Raw genomic sequence first — 27,299 nt, forward strand, 5'->3', positions numbered from 1 at the left:
TTATGCTTCAGGTGGTCATTCAACTTTAGAACATAAGTTAATAGACATAATGGATTTCCTAGAAGTTATACAATCAGAAAAAAATGATTTCAGAATATATTATTATTCCTGAATCATAAAAAATGTTCCAAAACCTTATTTAGATATTCATGCTGTCTTTAAATGAAAGGCATCCTCTTCTTTCTCTATTTATTATTAATACAAATATAAAGAAATCTCAAAGCCCTTTCTATTACCCCTCTTTAACTTCTGCCTTTAATCAATCAATCCTATAAACTCAGAATTTTTTCCTGTTATTCTATGGTTATGTGTTCTTTAGAACTACTTTTATTAATAGTTTTAAAAATCTGAGTTCTTAGTTCAATTGAAATTGAGTGATTTATAAAATTTTAAGGTTTGATATAAATGTTCATTATAGGAAATTTCCTTCATTTTTATTGCTTTTTCAATGATTCCATAGTTTAGACCATACTTAATTAAGGCAAGACAATACAGTATTTGGAGAATATTTTCTTTTTCCATGGTAAAAATTCAGATTGCTATAGTCCATTTCTAGCATTTATAAACAACTTGTATTTTTGTTTTCTTTTAATTCTCATGCTTCATTAACTATTTATTTTATTGTATTTTATTTATGTTTAGCTCTTTAAGGACTCATTCATTACAAATAATCATAATTTCTTTTTGATAGCCTTATAAAGTCCAAATTGACACAGTAAACATTCTTTTATTTAGTTGCCTCTTTCTTCTCCTCCTCTTGTCAGTTACATGATGATAGGAAGTTTATTCGTACTCATCATCTGTCTGCATGATAAATTGCTGGTTCACACAGAGAGCCTTTAAAGCACATCCCTTACCATCTCTGTATCATCTCAATACTTTTAATCATAATCTTGACTTCCACTTCATCATAATTACTTATTTATAAGTTGTCAAAAGCAAGGTGCTTTATGTTCCTTATACATAATTGCAATAACATTTGCTATTTAAATACATGGTGTTTTCCAGATGTTTGGAGCACACAGAAAAGCTTTACATTAAGACTACAAAGGGAAAAATTAAATTCCCACCTAATTTTTACTTAATGTTGGTGTTTACCAGTCAGTTATCAAGGTGAAACACACACACACACACACACACACACACACACACACACACACACACACACTCACACTCACACACACACACACACACACACTCACACACACACACAGTCATTCAAGTAATGAACTGTCAATCAAGCACATGAAAGTAGATTTCTGGTCTTCCTTTTATTATGAGAAGTCATATTATTGTAATATTCAGCTTACTAAATTAATGTGTGAAGTCAATGTTTTCAAAGAGGTCGTTGTTCTCAAATGCTGTCTGATATCAGAGCACAATCAGGGGTTGGTGATGCAATCTGCTGAAGAATAAGTTCTCCAAACATTTTCAGGGGTTTCCGAAGACTGAAACTCTTTAATAATAATTCTAAGATATCCCTTGCTTTTTAAACTATTCTGCTTTCATGAGCATATGGTAAAGGTTTTCAGAAGCTCTGAGACTTTTGACATTTCAACAGATGAATATAAAGGCTGAATAACAAGGTAAGCCATTTCCTTCTAACCTATCACCAAGGAGTTTTGCAACATTACCAAACCAAATACTTTATTTTTAATGTTTATTTTCTAGAAAATGCCTTATGTTAATAGCTATTTAATTTGTAGCCAAATATTTCTATTCTCAATTTCTCATTTCAAGTTAGGTAGGTAGTATAACCCGTGTTTGTTAATAAATCTCAAAATCAAATGTTGAACGTTGCTGCTGTCTGTGTACAATTATATATTATAAACCTGAATCTTGGTTTCAGATTCAGTATTTGAATTCCTTGTCTGTTTTCAATACTCTTTACTGAAGGGCTTTCAATGGTTTGTAGTCAGTGATGACAGTGAGCAAAGGAATAAAATCATCTCATATGGGTGACATCATTATGACAGTCTCAGAAGGGTAAGCCATAAGAGGAGCAAAAATCTCTTTCAAAATCTGTGCTGATTTTAAAATTATTATTTGATAATGTTTACTATCTATTTCATATTCTTGAGTTCTTTAATTATGAAAAGTTTTCATACTAAACTTTTTAATGCATGTTAGTCAACTAATTTATTATTTAGGAACGAAATTCTTGATGCAAGCCTTTCTAGTTTGTCTTGAATTCCAAATTGAATATGAAAAAAAAAACAAAACAAACAACCCAAAACTCCCAATTCCCCCTCAAAAAATCTCAACCACCATCATTAAAAGTCTAGCCTAAGTGACAGCATTGAGATAGAAGCCCATGTTACATTCAGAGAAGCCAAAGATCTTAGAAGTCATTTATTTAGTTCCATATCATATGATAATACATGTATCATACAAATCATATCATATCAATCAAAGACCATCTTTCTACACATAGGAGGTTGTATATAATTTCTTGATATCAGTTCTCTAAACATTAAAACTCACAATATAATGATATTTTTTGTGTTTAGTGTTAATAGTTTTCATTTATTCCTTTTCTTACAGATATGATAAAGAGACTTGACTTTTGGTGATACTAAATATTGTGTGTGTGTGTGTATGTGTGTGTGTGGCAGGTTCCAGTTCTCTTGATGTGTGATGTAACAGTGCAGTTTGTGTTTATGAACACAAAACCTTTTCTGTGTTTTATCAGAAGTGCAGCTATTATGTTTGCTTTATCTTAGTTTTCTTCATTTAGATTTCCATTGAGAATATTTAAAAATTTATATGTAGCATAAGCACTTCTTTTAGTTAACTGTAGAGGTTCAACATTCACTGTATTTACAGCCCTGTATAGGAAGAGCTGAAATATATATATTAAAGAAAGTTGTTCTCTCACATGGATTTATAAAATGATCTGTGTTTATAATTGTATTTTAGCATAAAGATTAGAATTTTCTATTATAAAAGGAAAAGAGAAACCAGTGATGATGAAGATAATGATGAGGACAAAAACAAATATATTAATTTATTTAATTGACAAATTTTGTTATTTTGTAGCATTTGATGACTTATGTTAGTGAGGCTCTTACTTGAATTTTATATCAATATTTATGTTTTTAATTAGATTCCTGTTCATTTTAGGTTTTCTGTGGTGAATCAAAAATTAAATATTAAAGAATTTAGAACAAAATTCCCAAACCACTTTAAAGAACTCTAATAATGTTCATACATTTTTAGTGATTCACTTCATTCCTGGAGCCAATTCATGATTTATAGTATATAAAATGTGTCTGTAATTTGACTTAATGAAAATGATCTGGTATCTATTCTCTATGTACCTCAAAATATAATTTACTTTTAAAATGCAGGCTACCCGAAGCAGAAAAGAAATAATCTCGATTGATATTTAGAGCTACAGTAGATGATTGCCAATATTTTCCAATTAATATTTTTTCTTTCTTTGCACATTTTTAAAGATACTTAAAGCATGCTCCAAAATTAGACTTGACAATTGCAAATGCCAACCAACCAACTCAGTAATAAAATCAATACTTACATTTCCCCGGAGGCCACTATTTACTGTTTGGTGCACCATTTCCTTAATGGAATGGCAGTTATGTTTGCAGAAGCCTTGTAGCTACTATTTTTATGTTTTAACTAAAAGCAGCTTTCTTGAAGAAGTATAATAAAGAAATTTCTTAAGTTAATATTAAAATTAGCAGAACCATTTAGTATTTAATATGAGTGAAGAGAATATAGACATTCTGTACACACATGCACACACACACACAGACACACACACAAACACTCTCTCTGTAGCGTTTGAAAGTAGTGATATTTTGCTAATAATGTTGATATATTTTTATGTCTTCATTATAATGGAAATGGACATGATATTTAAACATTTCACCATAATAAAAATAACTAAGTTTAAATGGATATTTTTGTAATTACTGAGGACATCTCACTTTGGTATTGCTTTTTGATGTTGTATTCTAGAAGAAACCATGGAAAGAAAGAAGACAGAGAAAATGAAATCTTATATATTTCCACACAGCAAAATTATTGCAAAATATGATTAACACATTTATTTCTTAATTTTACCTAGTTGGAGCTTCTTTTAAATTGTTTTGGTTGGACAGTAAGCCTATACCTCCAACACTTAAAAAATTCTCTTTTATTACTTCAATGAATAAACTCCTTCAAAACTGAAATACACACTGCATCTTTTTTTTTATCTATTTCACTTTCCTATATGTTTATTGTAGACAAAATTGGAGAAGGAGAAGTTCACACAAGCCTCACCTTTATTCAAGAAGCTATTTGCAATTTATAGATGATAGGGAGGAAAAATTGGTTTCCATTAGTTTTGTATTTTGGGTTTGTTTTAGTGTGTGTGTGTGTGTGTGTGTATGTGCTTTTTTCTCTTCTGACTTTGTGGTAGTTTTTTTTCTACTTTAAAAGAGAAAAAGAATATGAAGTTTGCTGGTAGTGGATGGAACTCTGAGAAGAGTTGGGAGAGTGGAAAGAAAGATGAACAAAATATATCATATATAAAATATTAAAAATAAATATAGAACATAAATGTCACTCTCATGCTTGTTCTTTTAGGCAGATTTTTGTTTTTGCTTCTTTAATTTAAACAATTGAAAACAAAACACAGCTGCTTGCCTTTACATTTGTTTCTACCAGATAACAGAGTAAGAGTCATTCAAGATGGAGGAGTACGTTCCACCCTGACGGTAGTGTATGCGTGGTCACACTTCCTTAGCAATTGTACAAGCTAAAGTAGACAGTTATGTGAACAGAATTCATGACTGCTTTCAGGAGACACATTTATAAGCAGGATATTGAAAAAAAGTCCATTGATCGGCTTCCGCCTTTTTATATGATGATGTCAGCAACTGATGTTAATGTGATAAAGCTGCAATATTTTCATCACAAAGAAAAACTCATATCCAAATCTTTAATAAGTGAAGGAGCAAAAAACTGTCCTGAGTAGATTCATAGGCTCCCAAGAACATCTTTGTAGCTCCTCTCAGACAGTAAATATTGAGAATAAGATCAGAATGAATGTGGTGTTGAATTGAAATTAATCGCTGAAGTTATTACTTATGGTGTCACACTATTCTACATGCAGGCTTTTCACACGAGGCTTTGAAGAGCCCTACAGGACCAACTAAATGTAATTGATACAGAATTGCTGCTACACAACAGCTGTGGGAGCAAGGTGCTGCAGCTTGTACTTTAATCTACCTTTCTTTCTGAGAGTTTATTATGTTTTTGAATTTATTCTTTTGTAGATCTGGGAGCTATCATTTTTATGGAAATTAATCTTTTTAGAAGATTTGTCCTCTCTTTTTCAAACACTAATACATTCATTCAAGGGTCCTATTATTCACATCCAGCTGGCTTTTATCTGGTGATATTTACTTCAAAAAGCCAAGTTAAATGGTATCATAGATTAATTCTCAGGGCACAGGAAAGCTTTTTTGGAGAAAAACATGGTTTGGTAATTATGTGAAATATCATAATAGAAATCACAGAAAATGTCAGAAATGTGTTGTATCATCTGTCATAATAGGAACTTCAAAAAGTTGCTCCTTGAAATGTGGTACCTTGCTCCTGTCATAACGTTTTATTTTGGTAACATTTTACATATCGCAAAAGTTTGATTTGGAACTTAACGAACTATCATGAATTTTAGCTCTTTGTTTTTCCTTACACAAAGCAGTGAGACTTCAAAAGGGGCTTATCCACTGTTATCTCTTACATAAATCAAACTGGAAATAAGACACATTTTACAATTCAATTTAAGATCCCACTGCGACAATAATGTTGCAAGCTGTGCATTTTGCAAAGTAATATAGTAATGTCTAGTTTGCGTTTTTGAAAAACCAAATTAATCATACTTTATTGAGTACATTGGAACAAACCTAAAATTCATTTATTATTAAAATCTTCTGCCATAAATACAAACTATATTTTATACATAAAGGACAAACTCATTTATTCATTAAGATAATTTGGATAAAATATTTGGCATGTGCATTTTGAGGCTACGAAAGAAATGACATTTGCCATTCTAGTGGTTTGAATTTTTAAAACCGTCTACATATTTTAAGCTACTTGAAAATTTATTTTCCCACTAAATTGTACTAACAATTAACACTTCCGTATAAAAAGAAAAGCTAATCTAAAACCTTGAAGGTTTGAAAGCAAAAGTCACTACAGTGAATTATTTTCTTTAGATATGCATTTCATGAAAATTAGAAATATTGCATCTCATACTAAATGTAATCAACATATAATAATGTCATCATGTAAAGGTTTTGATATGAAAATTATATATCTACCAGTGCAGAATATATATATATATATATATATATATATATATATATATATATATATATATATATATATATATTTTGGGCTGAAAAACAATAAGATCTGCTTATATGTATGGCTTTCAGTGTACAATTCTAATAGGTCTTATGGCATATGAGTATATGCAGAAATGAAACAAATTATTTTTGGACTACTTAAAAACTAGCAGTTACATTAAAATATAAATGATCATTTTTGAGAAATCATTTTGGGAGTTCCTTGTATAAGGATTGTGAACTTCAAGAAGTGGTACCAAATTGAAAAGTGGGCCAGAAGGCTGCGATGTTATTTTACCCATGCATATTCTTCACAGTCATGGTTGTAACCCCTCTTTTGCTCTCTGATGATATGCTTAACATTGTGAAAGATAAACATTATTTGAGAAGCCACAAGACAATAATATGCACTCTGATTTAAACAGAAATAACAGTGTTAAAATAAATCTATCTCCAAATTATTTTTCAATAAAAGATAAAAATTTATCTTATTATACTCAATAGACTTTACTATTAAATCTTGAATTTTGAAAGAGTATTCTCAATTTGTCATCTTCAATTTTGAATCTCAGGGAAGATTTAAAAGTCCACCCTGCTGAATCTATAAAACACTATAGCTGTGTAATAGGACTTCTTCTTTACAGACTCTAGACACTGGAAAGCTATTACCGTTTATCTAGAAAGAGTGTCTCTCCATAAGAAACTCCCAAACAAAATCCAGTTTGTTTCCTTTTTATTTTAGAGCAAATCCCTACTGCATATCAGTAAAGAGTTTATAAGCCAGTAGAACCCTGAAAAGAACAGAATAACTCTTGCATCATCAAACAGAACCTAGTCATGTCTTGTTCAGGAAGCCAATTTAGTTTTCAGTTATCTTTTTTGGAAGTAGTAGTGGTAAAGAACATATTTCCCCCACCCCATTTTGTCAGCTTTCCAGTACCATGAAATATGAGATTCAGGAGACAGGTCCTGGTCATATCATTGTGGTGGATGACAAAACTTGGGATGGTTGGTCCTGACGATGAGCCTCATCCTCATCTGGCTATCTGATCTATCACTTTAATCATCTCTGTCTTCTGCCTAAGATGATGACCAAACTCATCATCCTGACAACTGAGGGCTTTCATAATCTGGCCCTCATCTACCTCCCCCTGACTTCTGATGCGTTCCTAATGTGTGCTTGCTCCTCCATTCACCTGAGTTTCTCAGCTGCTATCCAGAACCACCATTTATGTATGGCTTTGACACATTGCTCAGGCCAGGCAGTTCTATGAGTCAAATAGGCTCTGACATGCAATAGAATAAATTTAGGGACAACGATATGCCCATATATTCCTAAGGCCAGCCTTTTCCCTACGAATCCATGTGATTTTCTATATTTAAACTTACAGAACCTCATTTCTCCCTCCTGTTAGTTAAGTGATCACAGTGCCAACCCATTGGCATACATCTTCATTGCATTGTTTTACAATGTCTTCCACAGATCTTCATGTACGTGTGATATACATAGACACAAAATCTGTATTGATCCATGTTTAGTATTTCAGTAAACAATGCAAATTTATTTACTCAATGTATTTCTTTTTTGCACGTGTGTGTGTGTGTGTGTGTGTGTGTGTGTGTGTGTGTGTGTGTGTGTGTGTCCATGCATAGGCAGGTGTGTAAACATTCATATAGAGAACAGAGATTGATGTTTGGTGATTTGCTCAATTTCTTTTCATCTTACATATTTAAGGAAAATATCTTACTTGCCATTTTAGCCAATATAGGTAACCAGATTACCTCAAATAAAACCAATGTTTTCCTCTATGCTCTGGGATTGTTAGCAGGCTGATCTACCTGGCAGGTTTTAAGTGGGTATTAGCGATAACTGTTTCCTAAAGACACAGAAAGAAGCCAGAGTAAGATTGGTTGGGAGGTGGGGAGGTTCTGAGAGGAAGTAGGGGAGGGGAACTGTAACAATAATATAGCATATCAACTTTCAATAATAAATAAATAAACAGACCGACAGACAGTTAGATAGATAGACAGGCAGTTAATATTAAGATAACAACAAAGAGGTATTTGAGATCACAACTCAGGTCCTCATGCTTACATGGCTAGCACTTTATCAACTGTACCAAGCCTGATGCTATGTGTTTTTAATCTACTTTTCTCCTTGTATCTGTCCAATGTTCATACAATTTGTGTCTCTCTACTTTGTGTCCAGCATATGCCAATAATCAGCACATGGATAATTCTATTGTGTATATTGTGGTACCTTGTGATCAAGTATTTACATCAAATAAACTGTGTGCTGCTTATGATCTTCAAACACATTTCTTAGTCATTGACTAGCATGCTGTTTTTTTTTCTCTTTGTTTGTAAGGTATTCAAGATTTAGAGATAGCTTAAAACTGAGATAAACAAGAATGTAAACTTATTCAAAGCCACTTAGTTTCTCATTCATAATGGAAAGATGCTAACAATAATATTTTCAAAATGTTCCCTATACATTGAAAGATATTTGAGATAGTTAAAAATGCTCAGGCATTGGAGTTCGGGGTATAACTCAGTGGTACAATATATAGCAAGCATTATGAGGCCCTGGGTAACATCCCCACTATAATAACAACAAAATGAGCCATTTTTCATTCTTAATAATGGTAGGAGTCAGTGAGAGCTAAAATAGAAAAGCATCCAGAATTGTATTTTTACCACAGAGGCATTAAAGTCAAATTATTTTCTATAAGTGTTTATTGGTGCCTATAATACAATTTTGTATTTTTGTGAGGTAGTTCAAAGATATTTAACTAATGTGTGAAATATACTCCATCTGTTTTATTGTCAAAATCAGGTATATATAGGAATCTCAGAGAACAAAATTTCAAAATTCAACAAGAAAACAACAAAAACAATTTCAAGACAGATTATTTTAACCATAAGATGTTCCAAAGTATAATGTGTCTTGAAAATTCATGGTTTTATATATATATATAGTTGTTGAAATAATAAAAGCTTTTAAAAGTGATTTTAGTTAACAGAAGCATTTGTCGGGGCTAGACAGACAGCTCAACTGTTAGATTATTTGCCTAATTTCCAAGGTCCCTGTGATTGAGTTCTAGCATCACATAAATCAGGTATGTCAGCATATACATGTAAATTTGTCACTTGAGAGGTAGAAGCAAGTGAATCAGCAGTTGATGGACATCCTTGCCTCCACAAGTTTGAGACCAGTCTGGAATTTATGAAAACATGTTCTAAAACTCACTAAAACTACCTACAGAATCAGCAAAGTAATAACACTCACTGCACATGAAACTATAATATATTTTCCCATGTGGCGTCTATTTTTAAGGCCGCTCCATATAAAAGGAAGCATGTGCTCATACTACAGCCCCGATATAAGGACATAAGGACATGTGGTACCAGAATGAGACAATTGTAAAAGTGGCACAGCATCTTCTTATAATAATAAAATTAGGACAGATTTTTGTAATCACAGGGAGAAAAGATCATATTTTGTCTTGAAAGATTCATTTTCACAATCATATAGTTTTTGATTGTTCAGTATTTAAGGTTCCTACAAGAAGACAATTCTATGTTCAATAGAGAGACTTCTTAAAATATTTCAAATATATTATCTCTCTTTATAACTATTGCTAGTAGGTAATGATGAATTGCATAAATGCTGTTTTATTAAACTGAAAATATTTAACCATTAGCTCCTTCCCTTTGAACATTTTAGAAAAGATGGTTATTTGATTCCTCAGATTTAATATTTGTTATATTAAATATATATTTGTTATATATATACAAGATTTTTCTGTGTAGCCAAGGTTGTCCTAAAAACTTTGGTCCCACTGTCTTAGCCTTCCATGTACTGTGGTAACAGGTCTGTAACCACCGTGACACTGTGGCATTTTCCTTTTGAATATTACTGTGAAAAAATGTTGAGAATTAGAAAAATATGGCTGACAGCCAGATTTTATCATTGTGTCTGTTGTTTCATTGTTTATTTTAATGGATTTTAAATCTCTGTGAAGTGTTTGACTCTGACAGTATTGGTGTGTGACCTTAAGCAGGTTTTATTCTTCTTTGTATCATTCATTCTTCGTGTTATGGTTACTATAATCAGTTAATTGTAAAGTAAAATATGGGATAATTTAAATCTTACTTTATGCTGACTATGGGTATCATTACTGTCAGAAATTTAATCCTCATTTAAACATTTTCAAACCCTTTTTCTTATTCTCCCTCTCATTTCAATATAAGACTTTTGTAGATTTCAACTGTAGAATTTCATTTCTACAAAAGCATATTGAAACCATTTATTCTTGAGATGAAAATGAGAGTCTTATTCTCAAGGTGAGAATTATCCACTTAATTTGCAATCTCCCTAAGTGTTTCCCTGTTGCCAGTGACTGAAATTGTACTGGTCATTTTGACCTTGAAAGTCTCCTGGCCTGCCTGCCCATGGGAAGATGATGAAATTGGCGAGCATGGTATCTTCATAGAATGGAATGGAAGTGAATGTTTTGGTTTCCTATAAACAGTAGCTTTCAACAAACCTGTCCTCTATGTGTAACCTGCACTAACTGACATTACTTTGGTAGTCTATAAATGTGTTGAGTTCCTCTCTACCACAGGAAGCACCTTCACAGAAAGCCTTTTATCTCCATAATATCCTAAAGGGGTAAACATTTAGTTACTGGACAGCATAAATAAAAACTATGTTACAAGCTGAATGAGGCCCCCTTTCAAGGTCCATTTAGTTTTGTATGTCTGCTCAGTCTGCCTACGTTAAGTAGTAATTAAGAATACTAAATTCTCCAATCTAATCTACGTGCTATGCATTGATTCATTCAGTGTTGATTGAGGGTCCAGTAAATATCAGACACTTATTCAGGATATTTATGTTGATTATCTTTTTTCTTAATATTTTTATTGTCCATAACCAAAATGGTGTACTAGGAAATACATATTTTTTGTTAAAGCAGAATACTAGAAACCAAGAATGTTTCCATTGAGAAATTATTTTGACTGGGAAAACACTGAAGCATTCTGTACCTGGGCAGACATATATAAAAATTTCACAACTTTGTCAAGGTTCTATTACAAAGTTTTATAATACTATTTACTGTTTGGTTTTCCTAGAGTGTGCTCATTTCTACTACTCTAAACAGTACCACAGAAAAGTTTCACTGTATCTTAATAGAAATATCTTTTGTGAGAAGAGGTAGGGAAACACGGATATAATAAAATGCAGTAACACATCTCCTTTTGCTAAGAATTTATTGTAACATATGGCTTTTATTAAATGGTAGGGATCAGGAATGGTTGTTTCTTTAAACTTGATTGACTTCTCCAGAATAAATACCAACATACCCACCCTGACATATTTGAAGATTGTTCTGTAAATAATCCCCAAATCTCCTTCTGAACATCTGTTTCACGCTCAGATTTCAGTGATATATGTCTATTTAATATGTATTCTAAAATATAATGTATTTAACATTAATATATTTTTAAGTTATAATCAACCAATCAAAATTGAACTTATTTTAATTCAAGTATTTCTTTTTTCACAAAGGTGATTAATAGTTTTTAATAGTTTGTATTCTGATTTCATAATATTGGGAATCAAACTGAGGTCAGTTTAAATATTGTTATAAGATTGTGGTTAATATGTTTACTTCATAATTGATAATAATTCATTTTTGATAAAATGTGAGGTATCATGGAACATGCATTTAGTCACAGCAGTTGAAAGACAGAGGGCAGGTGGATCTTTATAAGTTCCAGGCAAGCCAAGATCACATAATAAAATCTTAAAAAAAAAAGATTCCTTTGGATCGTTACATATGTAAGCTCAGTACAATGCCTGTTAAATGGAAAGCTCATATTACAATTCATTTATCATCATGGTCATCATCATTGCCTCATTAATGATGGTACCACTCTTTTGCTAAGCTATATCCTTGTACTTCATTTGCATCTTTACTAACTTTATATCCATTTGTATATAAATCGAGCTTATTTTAAAACTATCATACAGATATCATATATTTTACCTTTTCTAACTTTATTTACATTTAAAAATGAATTTTCTTTTGATCATCCTCCATTTGTATTTACCTTTCATATTCTATCTGCATGTTTACCACATATAAGTGTTAAGACTGATCATGCTTATAATTTTCAGGTGAAGAAAAGCCTACTAGACAGTTTTATCTTCTTAAATGCTAGGGATCATATGGTAACTGGGAAACATAAGCCAACCACATCATATTTACACAAACTTCCAAATTTTGAACATTTTTCTTATAAATGTCAAATCATTAAAACTTCTAAGCATGGGAGCGACAGTGTTAAGATTTGTACATTATAGTACAAATTTCAGCTCCTTCAAACTGATTACAACAGCCCAGATAGAAAAAGAGTGGAGATAAACTACATAGATGCAATCAACCAGACATAAAAAGGAATTGGACATCAATGGTAAGAAAGGAGGTGATAAGGATCATCCCTCTGTTTCTTGTTTAGACAACTAGCTGATAATATTATTCTCTGAGCTTTATATTCTGGTCTGAAAGGGAAATAAATTAACCCTGAGAGGCAAACATGTGAAAAATATCAATATCACTCTTATGGGCGTGCAACCCCTTCTAGAAGTGGATTATGCTTTTTGGATAACTATTTTAAGACCAAAATATATTTTTAAAAATCTCAAATTTTGTATGAAGGAATGGAATTTAAAACTTATTTTCATTTGTCCTGGCCTTACACATTATTACTTATACAAATTATAGTTACACAAAATTGTTTTTGTATGTCATGGCACTTATAGCAAGATTATAGGGAACACAATTGACACTTTTTTGATATGATAGCAAAGCTCTTGGTAAATGATAAACTACTGGAGAGAATAATTTCTAGTTCATTTGTTTCTTTCATGAAAATAGTCCACACTAAAAGGAAAAGGAAGATGTTCCTTGCCATTAGTAGTTTAAGAGGTTAGAAGATATATAGCTTTGTTATAATAAAATACTTGATTTTGAGGAACTGTATGATTACAGTTTAGAATGACAGCTTAAATACATACCTGGTAGGGTCATTTCTATGCCATTGTCTGCAAAAGAGTCTAATTCAGCTGTGGAAATTAACAAATCTGTTTTCAACATTATTTCCATAAAAATCATTTGGCTCTTGCTTACAAGCAGTTTATCAAAGATATTTACAAGATTCATAAGTTTAATAAATACAAAACTTCAGCAACTCTTCCTTTCCCTGCATTGACTCCTATGGAAGTGTTTAATGGCTCTAGCCTGGGTTTGTTTTGCTTTGTTTTATGGATCTGTTTCATCTGGTTAACAGTGACAGTGTGGTGCTAATGAGTCTTAAGACAGCAACAGCATCAAAAAGCTACGTGTTCTCTGATATAATTACCCCTTTCTTCTGCACACGTACTACTTAACCTTTTATCTTGATAGCAATGGCTATCCTTCCTTAATTTTCAGTTGCATCAAAACTTTCTGAAGTTAGGCATAAAAAAGGGAAAGTATGTGAAGAACTGTATTCAGCACACAAGAGTTTATTCTAATATTTCTTATGAGTTCAAATTCCTAGTAATTTAGAATTGAAATTATTCTCTCTTTTAAGTTTCTTAATGATGTTTCTGTTTTCCATGACTTTCCAAAGATTCTCAGCTACGTGTCTTAGTAAATAGTGTCAGAAACATGTTGCAATTTAGCTGTGATGTGGCTCAGTGGTATGGCACAGTGAAGTATGTACAAAGCACCGAACTGGACCCTCATCGCACAGACAGAACAAATGATCCAGTTTAGAGCATGTCCTTAATTAATTATGCTTCCAAGAATTGCACTGTGCTTTGTGGATATATGTTCTATAGTTATCCTTTGTCAATTAGTGAGGTAAATATTAAAGACTGAAAATGCTCATTATCATTGTATCTAAAACAATTTGATGGTGTCAAACCAAAACACTAGATGACTTCAGCATTTAGATGTTAAATCAAATTGTCTCAGCTGGTAAATGAGAGAGAGATAGCGAGAAAGAGAGAGAGAGAGACATAAATAGACAGGTAGATATGTGGATGGATAGATAGATAGATAGCTAAATAGATAGATAGATAGATAAAGAAACAGAGACAGAAAGAGACAGACAGAGAGGTAGACAGAAACAGAGTCAGAGACAGAGAGAGAAGAGAGGGCTCTGTTTTATGATTCACATAAGGACTATTTCTTATTGTACATTAAAAACCAGCCTCACAGATAGTAGTTTATGTGTCATTTTCAATTCAATTAAAATGTATCCATTGAAAAACCATTTATCTATTTTTCTAATCTCTGAAGTAACAGCTGCATGTCTGTAGAACCTGTGACTAGTGTTTGCTTTTACTTAGTAGACATGTTTTCACTGTTGGCTCAAGTTGACATCTTCCTAAGTGGTCTCCAATGGTATGCAGTAAGCACCCATTCTTGACATTATTTTCGTTGTAAAGGAATCTTGACAATGTCAAGTTCCTTTCACAGTCTATCATTGTCACTCACTAAGCAGTACTGTGACTGTTAATCCCTTAGAGATTCATCTCATTTATCAGGGTCAATCTGTGGGAAATCAGAACAACTCATTACATGCCATCTAGGTATGAAGGATAATAATACTCAAACATACTTTTATTAATTTTAAGGCATGATAATTTAAAGAAATATTTATAGGTCACAATAATTTCTGATTATTTTGCATGTACTCTACTCAAAACTCATTTGTAAATAATGTAGCCAACTGTTTTGGAATCCATTCATTATTGGGTGAATATAAGAATAAAAGGAAGAAATTAAATGATAAAATAATTATTAATAGTAGGGTTATAAATGCAGCCATTCATTCATACACTCATTTTTTGCATGTTTATTAAAGAGAAATTAACCATATTATTTTCCAAACACTTTCTATTTCCCATCTTGCCTGTGAATTGTGCTTCAAAATCTGAATTGATCATCTTTCTTTTTAATGAGAGCAATAAGGCTCTATAATTAATTCCATTTTAAGAACTTGCTCCTAAAAATAAACTGAAATGAATAGAAATATGAATTTTCCACGTTCAACATGTTATTTCAGAAAGGAACTGTAATTTTAAATCATGGATGGAGATGGAAATTGGAAGAAAAAGGTGATTATGAATTTAAAAATTAAAAAGAAAACAAATGTGACAATTGTAGGTGTACTTCACGGCACATAGGGCTTGGTCACTTGGTTTCATTATATAACAACTCACTGTGTGTTCTGCTGTTAACAGTCCATATATCCTTATAGCTGAAATATCTAGCCTTTGTTCCTTCATGATCTGCCCGGGGTTTGGGTGGAATACTATTGCCCAAGATCATTAAAATATGGTTGAAAATTCTGTCATCAAAAACAAAGCAATATTAATTTTTCAAAGAACTCATAAATACTTTCTTTGGATTTTACCATTTTATATTTTTAATTCCTCTTTGAGTTATATATAACTGGTTATCTCTTTCAAGAGCAAGGGCTGTGTCAGAATCATCTTTTTATTTTGACTTTTAGTCAAATAAAGAAAATGCTTCTTGAAAAAGATTGAATCATTTTTTTTTTTTTTTGATTTTTTAAGACAGGCTTTCTCTGCGTAGCTTTGCGCCTTTCCTGGAGCTCGCTCTGTAGACCAGGCTGGCCTTGAACTCACAAAGATCCGCCTGCCTCTGCCTCCCAAGTGCTGGGATTAAAGGCGTGCGCTACCACCGCCCAGTTCAATTTTTTACATTTCTATTTACTGCAACCAAAATGCTACCGACACTTTTCCCTTGCAGTGTTGAAGATAATTATGGCAATATCAGTAGACATATTGATGTGGAAGGGGGAAAACTTTGTGGAGTTCTCCCTCTACACAGAGAACTCCAGGCAATTAAACTCCTGGGAGAAGGAATATCAGACTTTGCTAGGATGATCCCATTTTTGATTGTCCAGAGCAGAGAGGTCAGCCTACAAACCATGTGCATACAAACAACAAAAATGAACTCAATGGTGGTGGTGGTGGTGGTGGTGGTGGTGATGGTGTGTTTGTGTGTGTGTGTGTGTGCAGTTGTTTGTGCACATACACATACATAACAATAATAATCAGGGAAAAAGAGGGTATCAACTTGAGAGGTAGAGGTACAGAAAAGGTTTGAAAGAAGGAGCTGGGAGGTGTTGGAGGGAAGGAAAAGAGGGAGAATCTCATGTAATTCTATTTCCAGTAAAATATAATTTAAAGGAATTATTAATTTTAAATGTGTTGGTGTTTGTTATATGTGCAGGAAAAGTATATATATTTATTTTTATATACTTGTTCATAGTGTTACAGATCCCTTATAAACTGAAAACACTTGAAATTATACCTTTACCAATTGTAGGCATGTCTCCTTCGGAAGCCACCTCTTTTTATTTCTCACTTGTTCACACTAATGGAGAAGGAGTACGATATAAATAATGCAAAAATCACTTACAGCTGACTTGGTTATATATTGTATTTTTTTCATCAGACTCAGTCCCTAATTGTTTGCTCTATTTATTACCTAAATGAGCTAACATCATGAGTATTTAACAAATGATGATTGGTGGAGATGGCTAAGAGCCTTCTATGTAGTAAGAAATTCAATGTAGCATAAGAAACTCCCTGAGAAAAAACACTTAGGTGGTGGGCTAACAGCTACCCATACTAAGAATCTGACAGACTGGGGTGCCGCAAAGATGGGAAAATAAGTGTTATCTTTTGCACAGCTATTCAAGCAGAATTTTAGTTACTGGTTTCACTTTAAAATTACTATCTCAAAATTTACATTTGTTATGTGTTAAATATGTGAAACAAAGTGAGGTTATTTAAAGTGTTTTATCTTTGTATTCTCTTGACATGATGCCTTAGAAAAGTTCATATTTATACAGTTATTTCACATTTGCCTGGAATAAGTAAAAAAGTCATGTGTAGAGGAGTAAGGTATATAAAATTTTTGAATGTGAAAGTGAACTTTTGTATCTGAATGTGAGAGCAGGTTGGAAGTATCTTTATGTGAGTCATTTCTGAATACAGCTATAAACTTTTTAAAACTAAAAGCTGTCATGGTTTCTAGTAAAATAATAAAGATATCCATTTTAATTGATTCTTTTCATTGTTTAATAAAATTGCTTTGTTTGATTGCTGAAGAATTTGAATTGAGTTTTCATTACCCACTTCTGAACAATTTACTCTGAGATCCAGACAGTATTGAGCTAATGAGTTCGAATTTATATTGAGCCTTAACTGTCTTCATGAAGTAAAGGGAAAAATATCACGGCAGTAACTAAGTTGTCTTCATTGAAAACTATGTCGTAGAGATTTTACAACAAGGCTTTTAGTAGAGCTTAAACATTAAATCGGAATTTTACCAACTTTGCTCTTTCTATGTTTATGATAGTTTCATCTATTTTAAAATAAACTCATAAGGTAACAGAAAAAAATAAATGGAGAATTTAAATTAAAATGTTCTAGAGGAATGTATTAATATTGCCAAACTAATTGAAGACATGATTTATGCATTCCTTCTAAGAAATCCTTACATAGCATCTCAAGACCTAGATTATTCTGATGTTGTCCTGAATATCCAAGTGTCTGTCCTCCAATGGACAGCTAGTACTGTCCCCATCCATAATTTACATTTATCATTGTTTGAAAACCAGTGATATACTCATTCACAGACCTTGGGTATTTTGCTTTGACATTATTGTGTTTCCTAAAGTGATGTTTTGGGTTCTCTGTTCAATGCCTGGGCAAGTTCTGTTCTTATGAATCCATTTTTTTATTCTTGTGGTTGAATTAAGTCATGCACTTTAACTTAATGTTGAGCAGGTTACCATTTACTAAAATGATAACTTTGCATTGTATAACATCCGTTCTACTTTGGTTCAAAGGAGAATTTGTTAGATAGCCAAGACAATTTATTATTAATTTGGTTAGTTCAAACAGGATTAGATATTACATGTAGGTTAAATGTTTCAAAAATATTACTTTGCTGAAATTTGACATCCTGTCTAAGAAGTGAGGAAACAAATCACAGTTCAGGGAAAATTTTCTTCCTCTAGCTCACTTCCCTTCGAGCCCATTTGCTAATTCCCTAATGTTAACACTTTTCGAATTTCATTTAAAATTAGTGTTTGGATGATTTGGATTAATATTATATCCAAATAATTTATATTCGTTCCCCACAGGCAGCAGTGGTGGTTCTTGGGATAAGGAAATACTGCACTCTTCCCCATCCCAGGGATCTCAGGCGCCTGTTACACATGCCCGCGTGCCTGCAGCGTATAACCTTCCAGTTAGCCATCCTCTCAACCATCTGCAGCACAGCCACCTTCTGCCAAATGGTACGATGGCAATTTTTAGCACTAAAAGTGGTAGTTTTAAACATTCATTTCTTTAATGATGATCAGGATGATGAATGATATACTGCATTCACACAGTCAATTAATGAAAACTATAGCATGTCTATAAATTGTTACATTGCCCAGACGAATAATACAGCCAAGAACAGAATATTTGTATTTAAAATACACAAAAAATTGATGTGATGAGTGATGACACCAAACTAGTTAGCTCTAAGCTTAGTTTCCCTGATATGAATGAATATTACTGTATAAAATAAACAAACTGTTTTCCTTTGTCACTATTAGAATTTTTTTTCAATGGTTTAGCTCTCAATGACATGCCATTGATGATTTTACCTGGAACACAGCAATGATGATTTTATGTGTGTTCTCTTTTCAGGACTGGAACTTCCTTTTATGATGATGCCCCACCCTCTAATTCCTGTAAGCCTACCTCCAGCATCTGTCACCATGGCAATGAGCCAGATGAACCACCTTAGCACCATTGCAAATATGGCGGCAGCGGCGCAAGTTCAGAGTCCTCCATCCAGGGTGGAAACATCAGTTATTAAGGTAGCTGTCTCATCATAATGTTGTTTTGGAATATTCATCTTAGATTACTATCCCTTCATCCATTAATTTCATTCCCATAATTAAATCTCACCTCTGAAATCTAAAGGGGAGCAAATAGTCTCTGAAGGAAAAAGAAAAACTATGTATAGTAAGTAGTCACAAGATACAAAATTTAAACCAGTTTGAGCAAATTTAAGTTCTTGCTTAATAGAAAGAACATAGGGGAGTAAGTCATATAGTTCGACTTATCTGGTCTCTTGCATGCACAGTTTGTATGTAGTTCTATCAGTGGTGGTATAAGCCTTTAGGAATGGATAATCAGACAAACACGAGAGCTAAATTCTGGCACTTATTGAATGTATCATATTGAAGATGTAAATCAGTCTTCCTCATTGTAGTCCGCATCTAAAATATGAGTGATACAGTATGGCTGCATTATCTACATAATGTAAAAAACAACACAGTTAAGTATTTATAAAATCTAGAGTACTCTGTAATGGAGAGTAGTATAATTATTATGTAAACTTTATACATGTGTATATTATATATTTATTGTATTCACTCTCTTATGTGTGTGTTAATTTAAGTATGTGTGCATTTATGATATATATATGTATGTAATTATATTTTTCTCACTATTTTAGAGCATATATTTAGGTTGAGGTTGTCAGATTGGGTGAGGAATAAGAAATAACAAAAATGCTTTAAAAATAGATCAATTTTTAAAGCAAGTAAAGGATAATTCCAGCTTCATGGTCTTCCTTTAATACAATAATAACCTGTATTTTCTGAATATAATACTCTTGAATCCAGGGCGGCTTTGGAGTATGTCCTACATAAACAGTCGTTGTACTAATGAGTCGAAGTGGCATGCAGCTGAGATTCCAGTGTGTTGGAGGCTGAGACGGGAGACTGCCGAGCTAGGGGCTAGCATGGACTACTACTGAGTGCAACTTTGTCTTAAAAATTAAAATATATATATATATCTATATATATATCTATATCTATATCTATATATATATATATATATATATATATATATATATATAGAGAGAGAGAGAGAGAGAGAGAGATACTGGAAGAATGTTAAATATAATTTACTTAGTGTAAAAACAGGTTTTTTTTTCTTTTAAAAATGTTTCTGTTAACAAGGACGTGTGTCTCATATTGCTTTCAAAATTTAGTTACCAGATGAGGAGAGAAGTCTAGTCACACTGCAAAACACCAAGATCAACTACTGAAATCCACTCCCTGGGGAAAGCCAGTAAGGTCACGTTTTCCTCAGAAAGGTTCCTTAAGAGGAATTTTCTAAAACTGTGTTTTCACCCATTATGGCTTTGGGGGACCCTGCATTACAGGACAATTTGTTACTCAAGAGATTCTTCCATTATTACATTTACTATTTGGGAAAAAATTTGGGGGCTAAGAATATGACATGTATAATCTCATTGAAGTGATGTTCTAAGTACAGAAAAATTCTTCAAAGTGTTCTTTTCCTTGTGATGTACGCTATTTTAATAACTTTTAAGTACTAGTTTTAACCATAAAATGTTGGGGCTAGAGAGATAGCTTAATGTTAAGAGCATGTACTGCTCTTGTAGAAAACCTGAGTTTGGGTCCTAGCACCTACATCAGGCAGCTTAAGACTGCTTGTAACTAAAGCTTCATGAGATCTGACACCCTCTTCCAGACTCTGACAGAACCTCAACTGGCATGTACACAGAAGACACACATTTACATGTACACATAATTAAAGATAAAATGTCTTTATAAAAAGATTCAATTATTTATGTTTCAAAAAATCACATATGCTTGTATAACTTTCAAATCTGAGCATCCTACCTTCTCATCTAGATAAGACTTGCATCAATAAAATGTCTAGATCACAGATTTTTGTAGTTTAAAATTATTCGTATAACTTAGGAGGTTATGCCTAATATATTTTGAATTCAAAAGCACTGAGGGATATCAGGAGAATTGGCTTACTACTCTTTTAAAAAATGTCTGTGCAGCAACTAATAATAACTGAAATACTAGAATCTAGAAGCAGCTTTTAATAACTCTGTGTTGGTTAAAGATGAGGTAAGTAGGAGGAAGAAGTTTTCTTCTGGAAGTATCTTTAGGTATTAAACCATAACTATATTGTTAGAAATATTTATGTGGTTTCTTGCGCTAAGTTTCAGAATACAGAGGAAGGAGATCTAGGAAGGAAGGAAATGTCCAAAAGGGAGTAACAAAGTAAGGGAGCTTTATGTCTTCCAAAGCATGCCATCACCTACTAAGTCACACTGATACTCTACTTCTTAGTCTCTTGGGACAAATATGTTCAGAAATTTGGCAACAGATAAAGTTAAGGAAGTTCTGGATCATGGTATAAATCATGATGGTAACAAAGACATGAGAAACATTGCTGTAGTTGAGATTAATTGCAGAAAGCAGACAGTTCCCACTGTACTATCAAAGGGAAGGCCAAGTGGCTTATAGAAGTGCTGAAAAACCCATTATCATTGGGCTCCCTTATTAACAGACAGCATTCACTTTGCATTTAAAACATTGACATACTAAGTGACAAAACCAGGTGCCAAGATAATAACCAAAGCATCTGAGTTTGATATTAGTCCACTCCATAGCAACAGTCTTGTTTAGTAAACTTACTTTGTCTATGCTAACTAAATATAGTTTAGGGAAGTTTTATTTTTCCCAAAGAAAACAGCTGACTGAGATGTCACATTGAACATAATGGGCCCCTGTGGGTAATTAGAATAGTGCCTGTGAGTTGATTTGCTTGACAAGATTCTAAATGTGAAGACCAGTTGAAAGTATAATGTTAAACACTGAAGATTTAGCCCCATATCAAAATAAATAGCTTCTAAAGAGAAAATGTAAACATGAAGGATTGTCTACATCCTGAATAAATTGTTCATCTTTTATAAGTGATGATAGAAATTAAGATTAAGCACAACTAAGCGGGATTGGAACTAAAAATATGTTGTATAAAATAAAAGTGAAAAATATACCTCTCAGGGTAATATATTATAAAATATTCCTCTCTTACTGAATTTGTAAATTAAAATGCCCCAATACTTTTTTTCAAAGACATAATCACTAGTGCACTCAAATTGGACCAAGGTCTCAATTTATGAGTTGCTGCCTGTTGGAAATCTACCTGTTGTTATTGTTAATATGGCCCTTGAACAGAAATGCTTTTTCATTTGTAAGTGATATTTGTATGTGATTAAAAATAAAAAAATATTACTGTATCATGGATGAAAATTACATAAAGTTGAATTTTTAATTTCTTTTTTTTTTTTTTTTTGGTTTTTCGAGACAGGGTTTCTCTGTGTAGCTTTGCGCCTTTCCTGGAACTCGCTTTGGAGACCAGGCTGGCCTCGAACTCACAGAGATCCGCCTGGCTCTGCCTCCCGAGTGCTGGGATTAAAGGCATGCGCCACCACCGCCCAGCTTGAATTTTTAATTTCTATAAAGATATTTTGGGGCAGATATACTCAAATTTCTTAAAATTTGTACAGTGTCTATGACTGTTCATATACAAAGACAGTGTTGGGTAAAACTTGTTATCAGTGACTGAGAATGTTGCAGGTCAATTGGTAGATTTCTTGCCTAGCATCACAGGGGTTACTCAGCTGACACATCACACACACACACACACACACACACACACACACACACACACACACACACACATTCTCATATGTGCGCACATGCACACATACACCTAGTGCTATCTGACCCTTAATGGAAAATAGTTTGTCTATCATTAGACATCTGATGACTTAATTTCTCGTGAATCTTCTATTCTTGTAGATTCTTGTGGCAGCTCAAAAGTAAAATGAAATAAAATAAATAAACCCAAAACTGTAGAGACAGACAAAGGAAAAATTAAAATCATTGAGGTTTCAGAATTGGAAAAATTCAATGTCAGGGGAAAGGAAGCTTGCTGAAGCCAGCCATTCTATAGCCATGGCTTTGTTATTGTAAGTGCAACCCTCAGTGAGACTCAGTGAGACAGCTGGCCAGTGGCAGCTAGTTTGGAAGACTGGAGGGGTTTAGTAATTCAAATGTAAAGAAAAACTGGGCAAACACTGTTTATAATTTTACCTTAAATCCATAAGACCTATACATTTATAGAGATAGATTATTGTAGACTATATATGAGTCTTTTATGTCAGTGAGGTCAATGTATTTTTACTGTCTACCATTCACAGAATGTAAGGTGACAATTAATTGAGGTTTTTATATTGTTTTAGTTACTTTTCTCATGGTTGTGATAAAATACCACACCATAGCCACTAAGAAAGGAAAGGGTCTATTTTGGCAAACAGTTCAAGGGTAAAGATGGCCATGATAGAGAAGCCCTGGCAGGAAAGTTGAAGGAAGCTTGTCTCCACAGAAACCGTGATGAGTGCTACTGCTCAGCTTCTTCCTCTTTATTCAGACCAGAATTCAAACCTGGGCAATGGGACTGCTCATATTCAGGATAGATCTTCGACTTCTAAACAAATCTAAATACTTTCTCACACACATTTCCAGAGGTTTGTTTCCATGGCTATTCTACATCCCTTCAAGTTTATAACCACGGTTAACCAATACATATATCATGCAATTCAGTTTCCTCTGTGGTTGAGAAACATTTTCCGACGGCTTCCCCATCTACACACACACACACACACACACACACACACACACACACACACTGATGGTGCTTAATTTTAGCAAAATAAACATTGAGAATTATATTATTAAAATTCACCTATTAATCAAAATTAAAGTTGTACCTCAATTATTAATTTAAAAATATTTTTTAGAAGAAAAGTTTCCACTAATGTATTTTGCTTTAGTCAATTAAAGATTTAAAGAGAGTGTGGTATCTCTGTTTCAAGACCTTGCATTCTAATTTTTTTATGGTACCTTATCAAGCATTTTGACTGACTTTTTATGGTTTTTAGAAGGTGCACTCTACCTCTGTATAGTACTCTAGAAGTAAACTGATCAGTTTAAGTCCAGGAATGAGACTCTGGACTTGGATATAAACCATAATTTGTACAACAGTCTATAAATATAGCCACAAGTTCTAAGTTGGTTTTGTTTGTTTGTTTGTGTGTTTGCTTGTTTGTGTGATTGTTGGGAGTAGGGAGTCTGATTGATATATTTCTCAGAATGCTTCGAATATACACTACTAAGTTAATTATTTCTTAACCTATGTTTATATTAGAAATTTGTGTTTATATATTTTTTAAAATTATATTGCATGTCTCTTGATTTAGAATCTATAGATATATTTAAAGGCTAATACCCCAAACTCTCTAATAGGCATTTTATGCCTTTTTTGTATGATTTCTAAATTTTAGTTATTTTCCTTTATTATCTCAAATCATTAAGTGAAATAAGCAGTCTAAATCAAGAGATCAATTTCTTTTGTCATTATCAAGTTCTTTAATGGGATGAAATGCTTTGCTGATTGACCTGCTGTGGATTCTTTTAACGCATAACTTTAAGTTCTCTCAATGAATCACTGTTCTAACCACATTTTATTTAATACATATGTAGTGATACCAAGGATGTTAAGAAAAAGTTTCCCACTGGAATTTCTATGTATTCAGTGGATTTAAAATGGAGCCTGGAGTAGGAGTTCTTGGCTTAGTGTTTTTGCTGTCCTACCTCCTAGGCACATGCCAAGTTGTTTTACATCTATACAGTGTCTTCCTCTTCTATGTATGGATGCCATAGTGACACTACTTAGATCAGGTATCATAACAAATAGATAACTGTTATAGTATTTGTAATTATTTGTGCAAGCAATGCCCACAGCTTTTGTATTCTTTGAAAGTATTCTTAGTCATTAGACCTACAGGTTCCCAGGAGGTCCTGATCAAGTTAGCCAAATATAGTCACAAGTCTGTTGTGAGATTCCTTTATCTTTCATTCCCTCTCTCTCTTTTAAGCTATCTTCACCCTAAAAAATCCCTTTATCTCTTGTTCTCTTTTCTTTTTTCAACTATATTTACTTTCAAAAATATATAAAAAATGACTTCTTGCCAGGCAGTGGTGACACATGCCTTTAATCCCAGCACTCAGAAGGTAGACACAGGGAGATCTCTGAGTTTGAGGCCAACCTGCTCTACACAGCAAGTTCCAGGACAGCCAGGGCTATGCAAAGTAACCCTGTCTTGAAACAACAAAAAAAAAATTGGCTTATTTGGAGTCGAGTTCATATTTAAGAAAAGCAGAGTAAACAGAAAGACAGGAAGTGTTTTTCTTCCTTCTTTGTGTAAATGACACAGTTGATTTATCAAATGATACTGAGGACAAATTTTATGATCATATAATTATTCTATCCAATAAATGAGTAAGTGATAATATCACCATATTATAAATCGTTTGAAGTGATTAATGTTGGGTGTGATTATCAGTGGCTGTTGCTATCATAAAAGACAGGTACAATACTCTGCTGTTACAGACATGTAACACTATCCATAAAATACACTTGTGGCCAAACAAACTTGAATGTATACTCCAGTCTAATTCTGTATGGACTCAAGAAAGAAAAGAACATGACTATCATTTCGACACATCAAAGCAACTCCAAATAAGATTACAGTAGTCATGGTCTCTCAGAACATACAATGTCCCTAACCAGATGAAAACCTTGCTGCATATATTTGCTGTGTAGAGAGATACCAATAAACAGCATGAGAACCAAGTCCGAATGGACACAATTCCTTTTCACTTTCTACATTTATAACTTTCTTTTGACCAGAATGGAAAAAGTTCAACCATTTAATTACAGCACTAGTACTGATCTGATAGCTCACAACTATATTTCCTGCCCTTGGGAAGCTGAGGCAGGAGGACTATGAGTTCCATTAAAGCCTAGGCTATATAGTAAGAACCGGCCTGAAAAGGGTCAAAAATTGGTATTCATTTTTCATCAAGATAAATTATGACTTCCAAGTCAAGTGTATGATTTCATGTTTTGACTAATTTTATATTAACTATGCCCTATAAAACAATAAGCTTGCCAGAATTACCATGTACATATGGAAGAAACAGACTTCTGGAATGAAGAAGTTGAAAATCAATAGGAGAATAAAATTAAGATTATATTTCTAGACCCTGCTGTTTAAGTTGAGTAGAATTGAATATTTCTTGTTTTTCATCACCAAAAACCTATTTTTAAAGTGTCCCACACCTTCCGTGGACCATCATTGTAGGACATGAAAGTGATGGAGTTTTCAAATGGGAACCAAACTTTAGTTACTATAAGTATGTTGACACACAAAATGAAACAATGAGAATGTGGGCAGTAGCAAAGTGAGGACTATGGGAGTACGGGATTTAGGTCATGTATTAATTAGAAGCACTGGCCACCTATGCCAATTTATAAATTAAGAAGTTACAGAAAGATGGTATGTGACTTTAAAAGTACCCGTTTATCTACTTCTATGTCATTCCCAAAGAAAGAATCTCTAACTGAGATGAAGATAAAGACTTTTATAAGGAGAGTGAAGGGAATTAAATAGAAACCTAAATTAATTAAAGCTCTGTGAAATGATCATTTAAGTAAACTAGTTGTAATTATTTACTCTTTCTCAGGGAATATAAACTTTTTTTGTGGTGGAAAGCAGGTAGGTACGACAGTGCAATTTTGAAAATATTCCATCAGTCATGGATGCAACAATCTGAATGCATTGGTTTTGACTTCCACCTTTGATTTTAAATTACCATTAGGAACAATACTTATTGCTCTGCACCAAATGTATGCCGGCTCCTCTTTACAGTTCTTCTTACACCATTACTTTATTAGTTTGACCTTTTTACAGTGAAGGAGTACTCCTCTTAAATTTTCATTAATTATTGTGGCAAGTTTTATAAAGATGGAACATTACAAAAGATTGTGTTTTATTGATTGGTAGAGTTGATTTGGACTATAAAGCAATGTGT

The 27,299-nt window shown here is 33.0% G+C and overlaps 1 protein-coding gene across 2 annotated transcripts in view; it reads left to right on the forward strand.

Annotated features, from left to right (window-relative positions):
- The window catches only part of Dach1 (dachshund family transcription factor 1), a 392,321-nt gene that overhangs the window by 241,196 nt on the left and 123,826 nt on the right, over positions 1-27,299 (forward strand). Inside the window, exons 4-5 of one of the 2 annotated variants that reach the window (XM_052732605.1) lie at positions 18,609-18,764; positions 19,165-19,337. In XM_052732605.1, the coding sequence (XP_052588565.1) occupies positions 18,609-18,764; positions 19,165-19,337 (329 nt within the window). The remainder of the gene's footprint in view (positions 1-18,608; positions 18,765-19,164; positions 19,338-27,299) is intronic. The other variant, XM_052732606.1, reaches the window with a different exon arrangement.

This window comes from Peromyscus californicus, unplaced genomic scaffold, assembly GCF_007827085.1.
Source record: "Peromyscus californicus insignis strain IS unplaced genomic scaffold, ASM782708v3 Scaffold_12__1_contigs__length_115047231, whole genome shotgun sequence".
Classification (NCBI taxonomy): domain Eukaryota; kingdom Metazoa; phylum Chordata; class Mammalia; order Rodentia; family Cricetidae; genus Peromyscus; species Peromyscus californicus.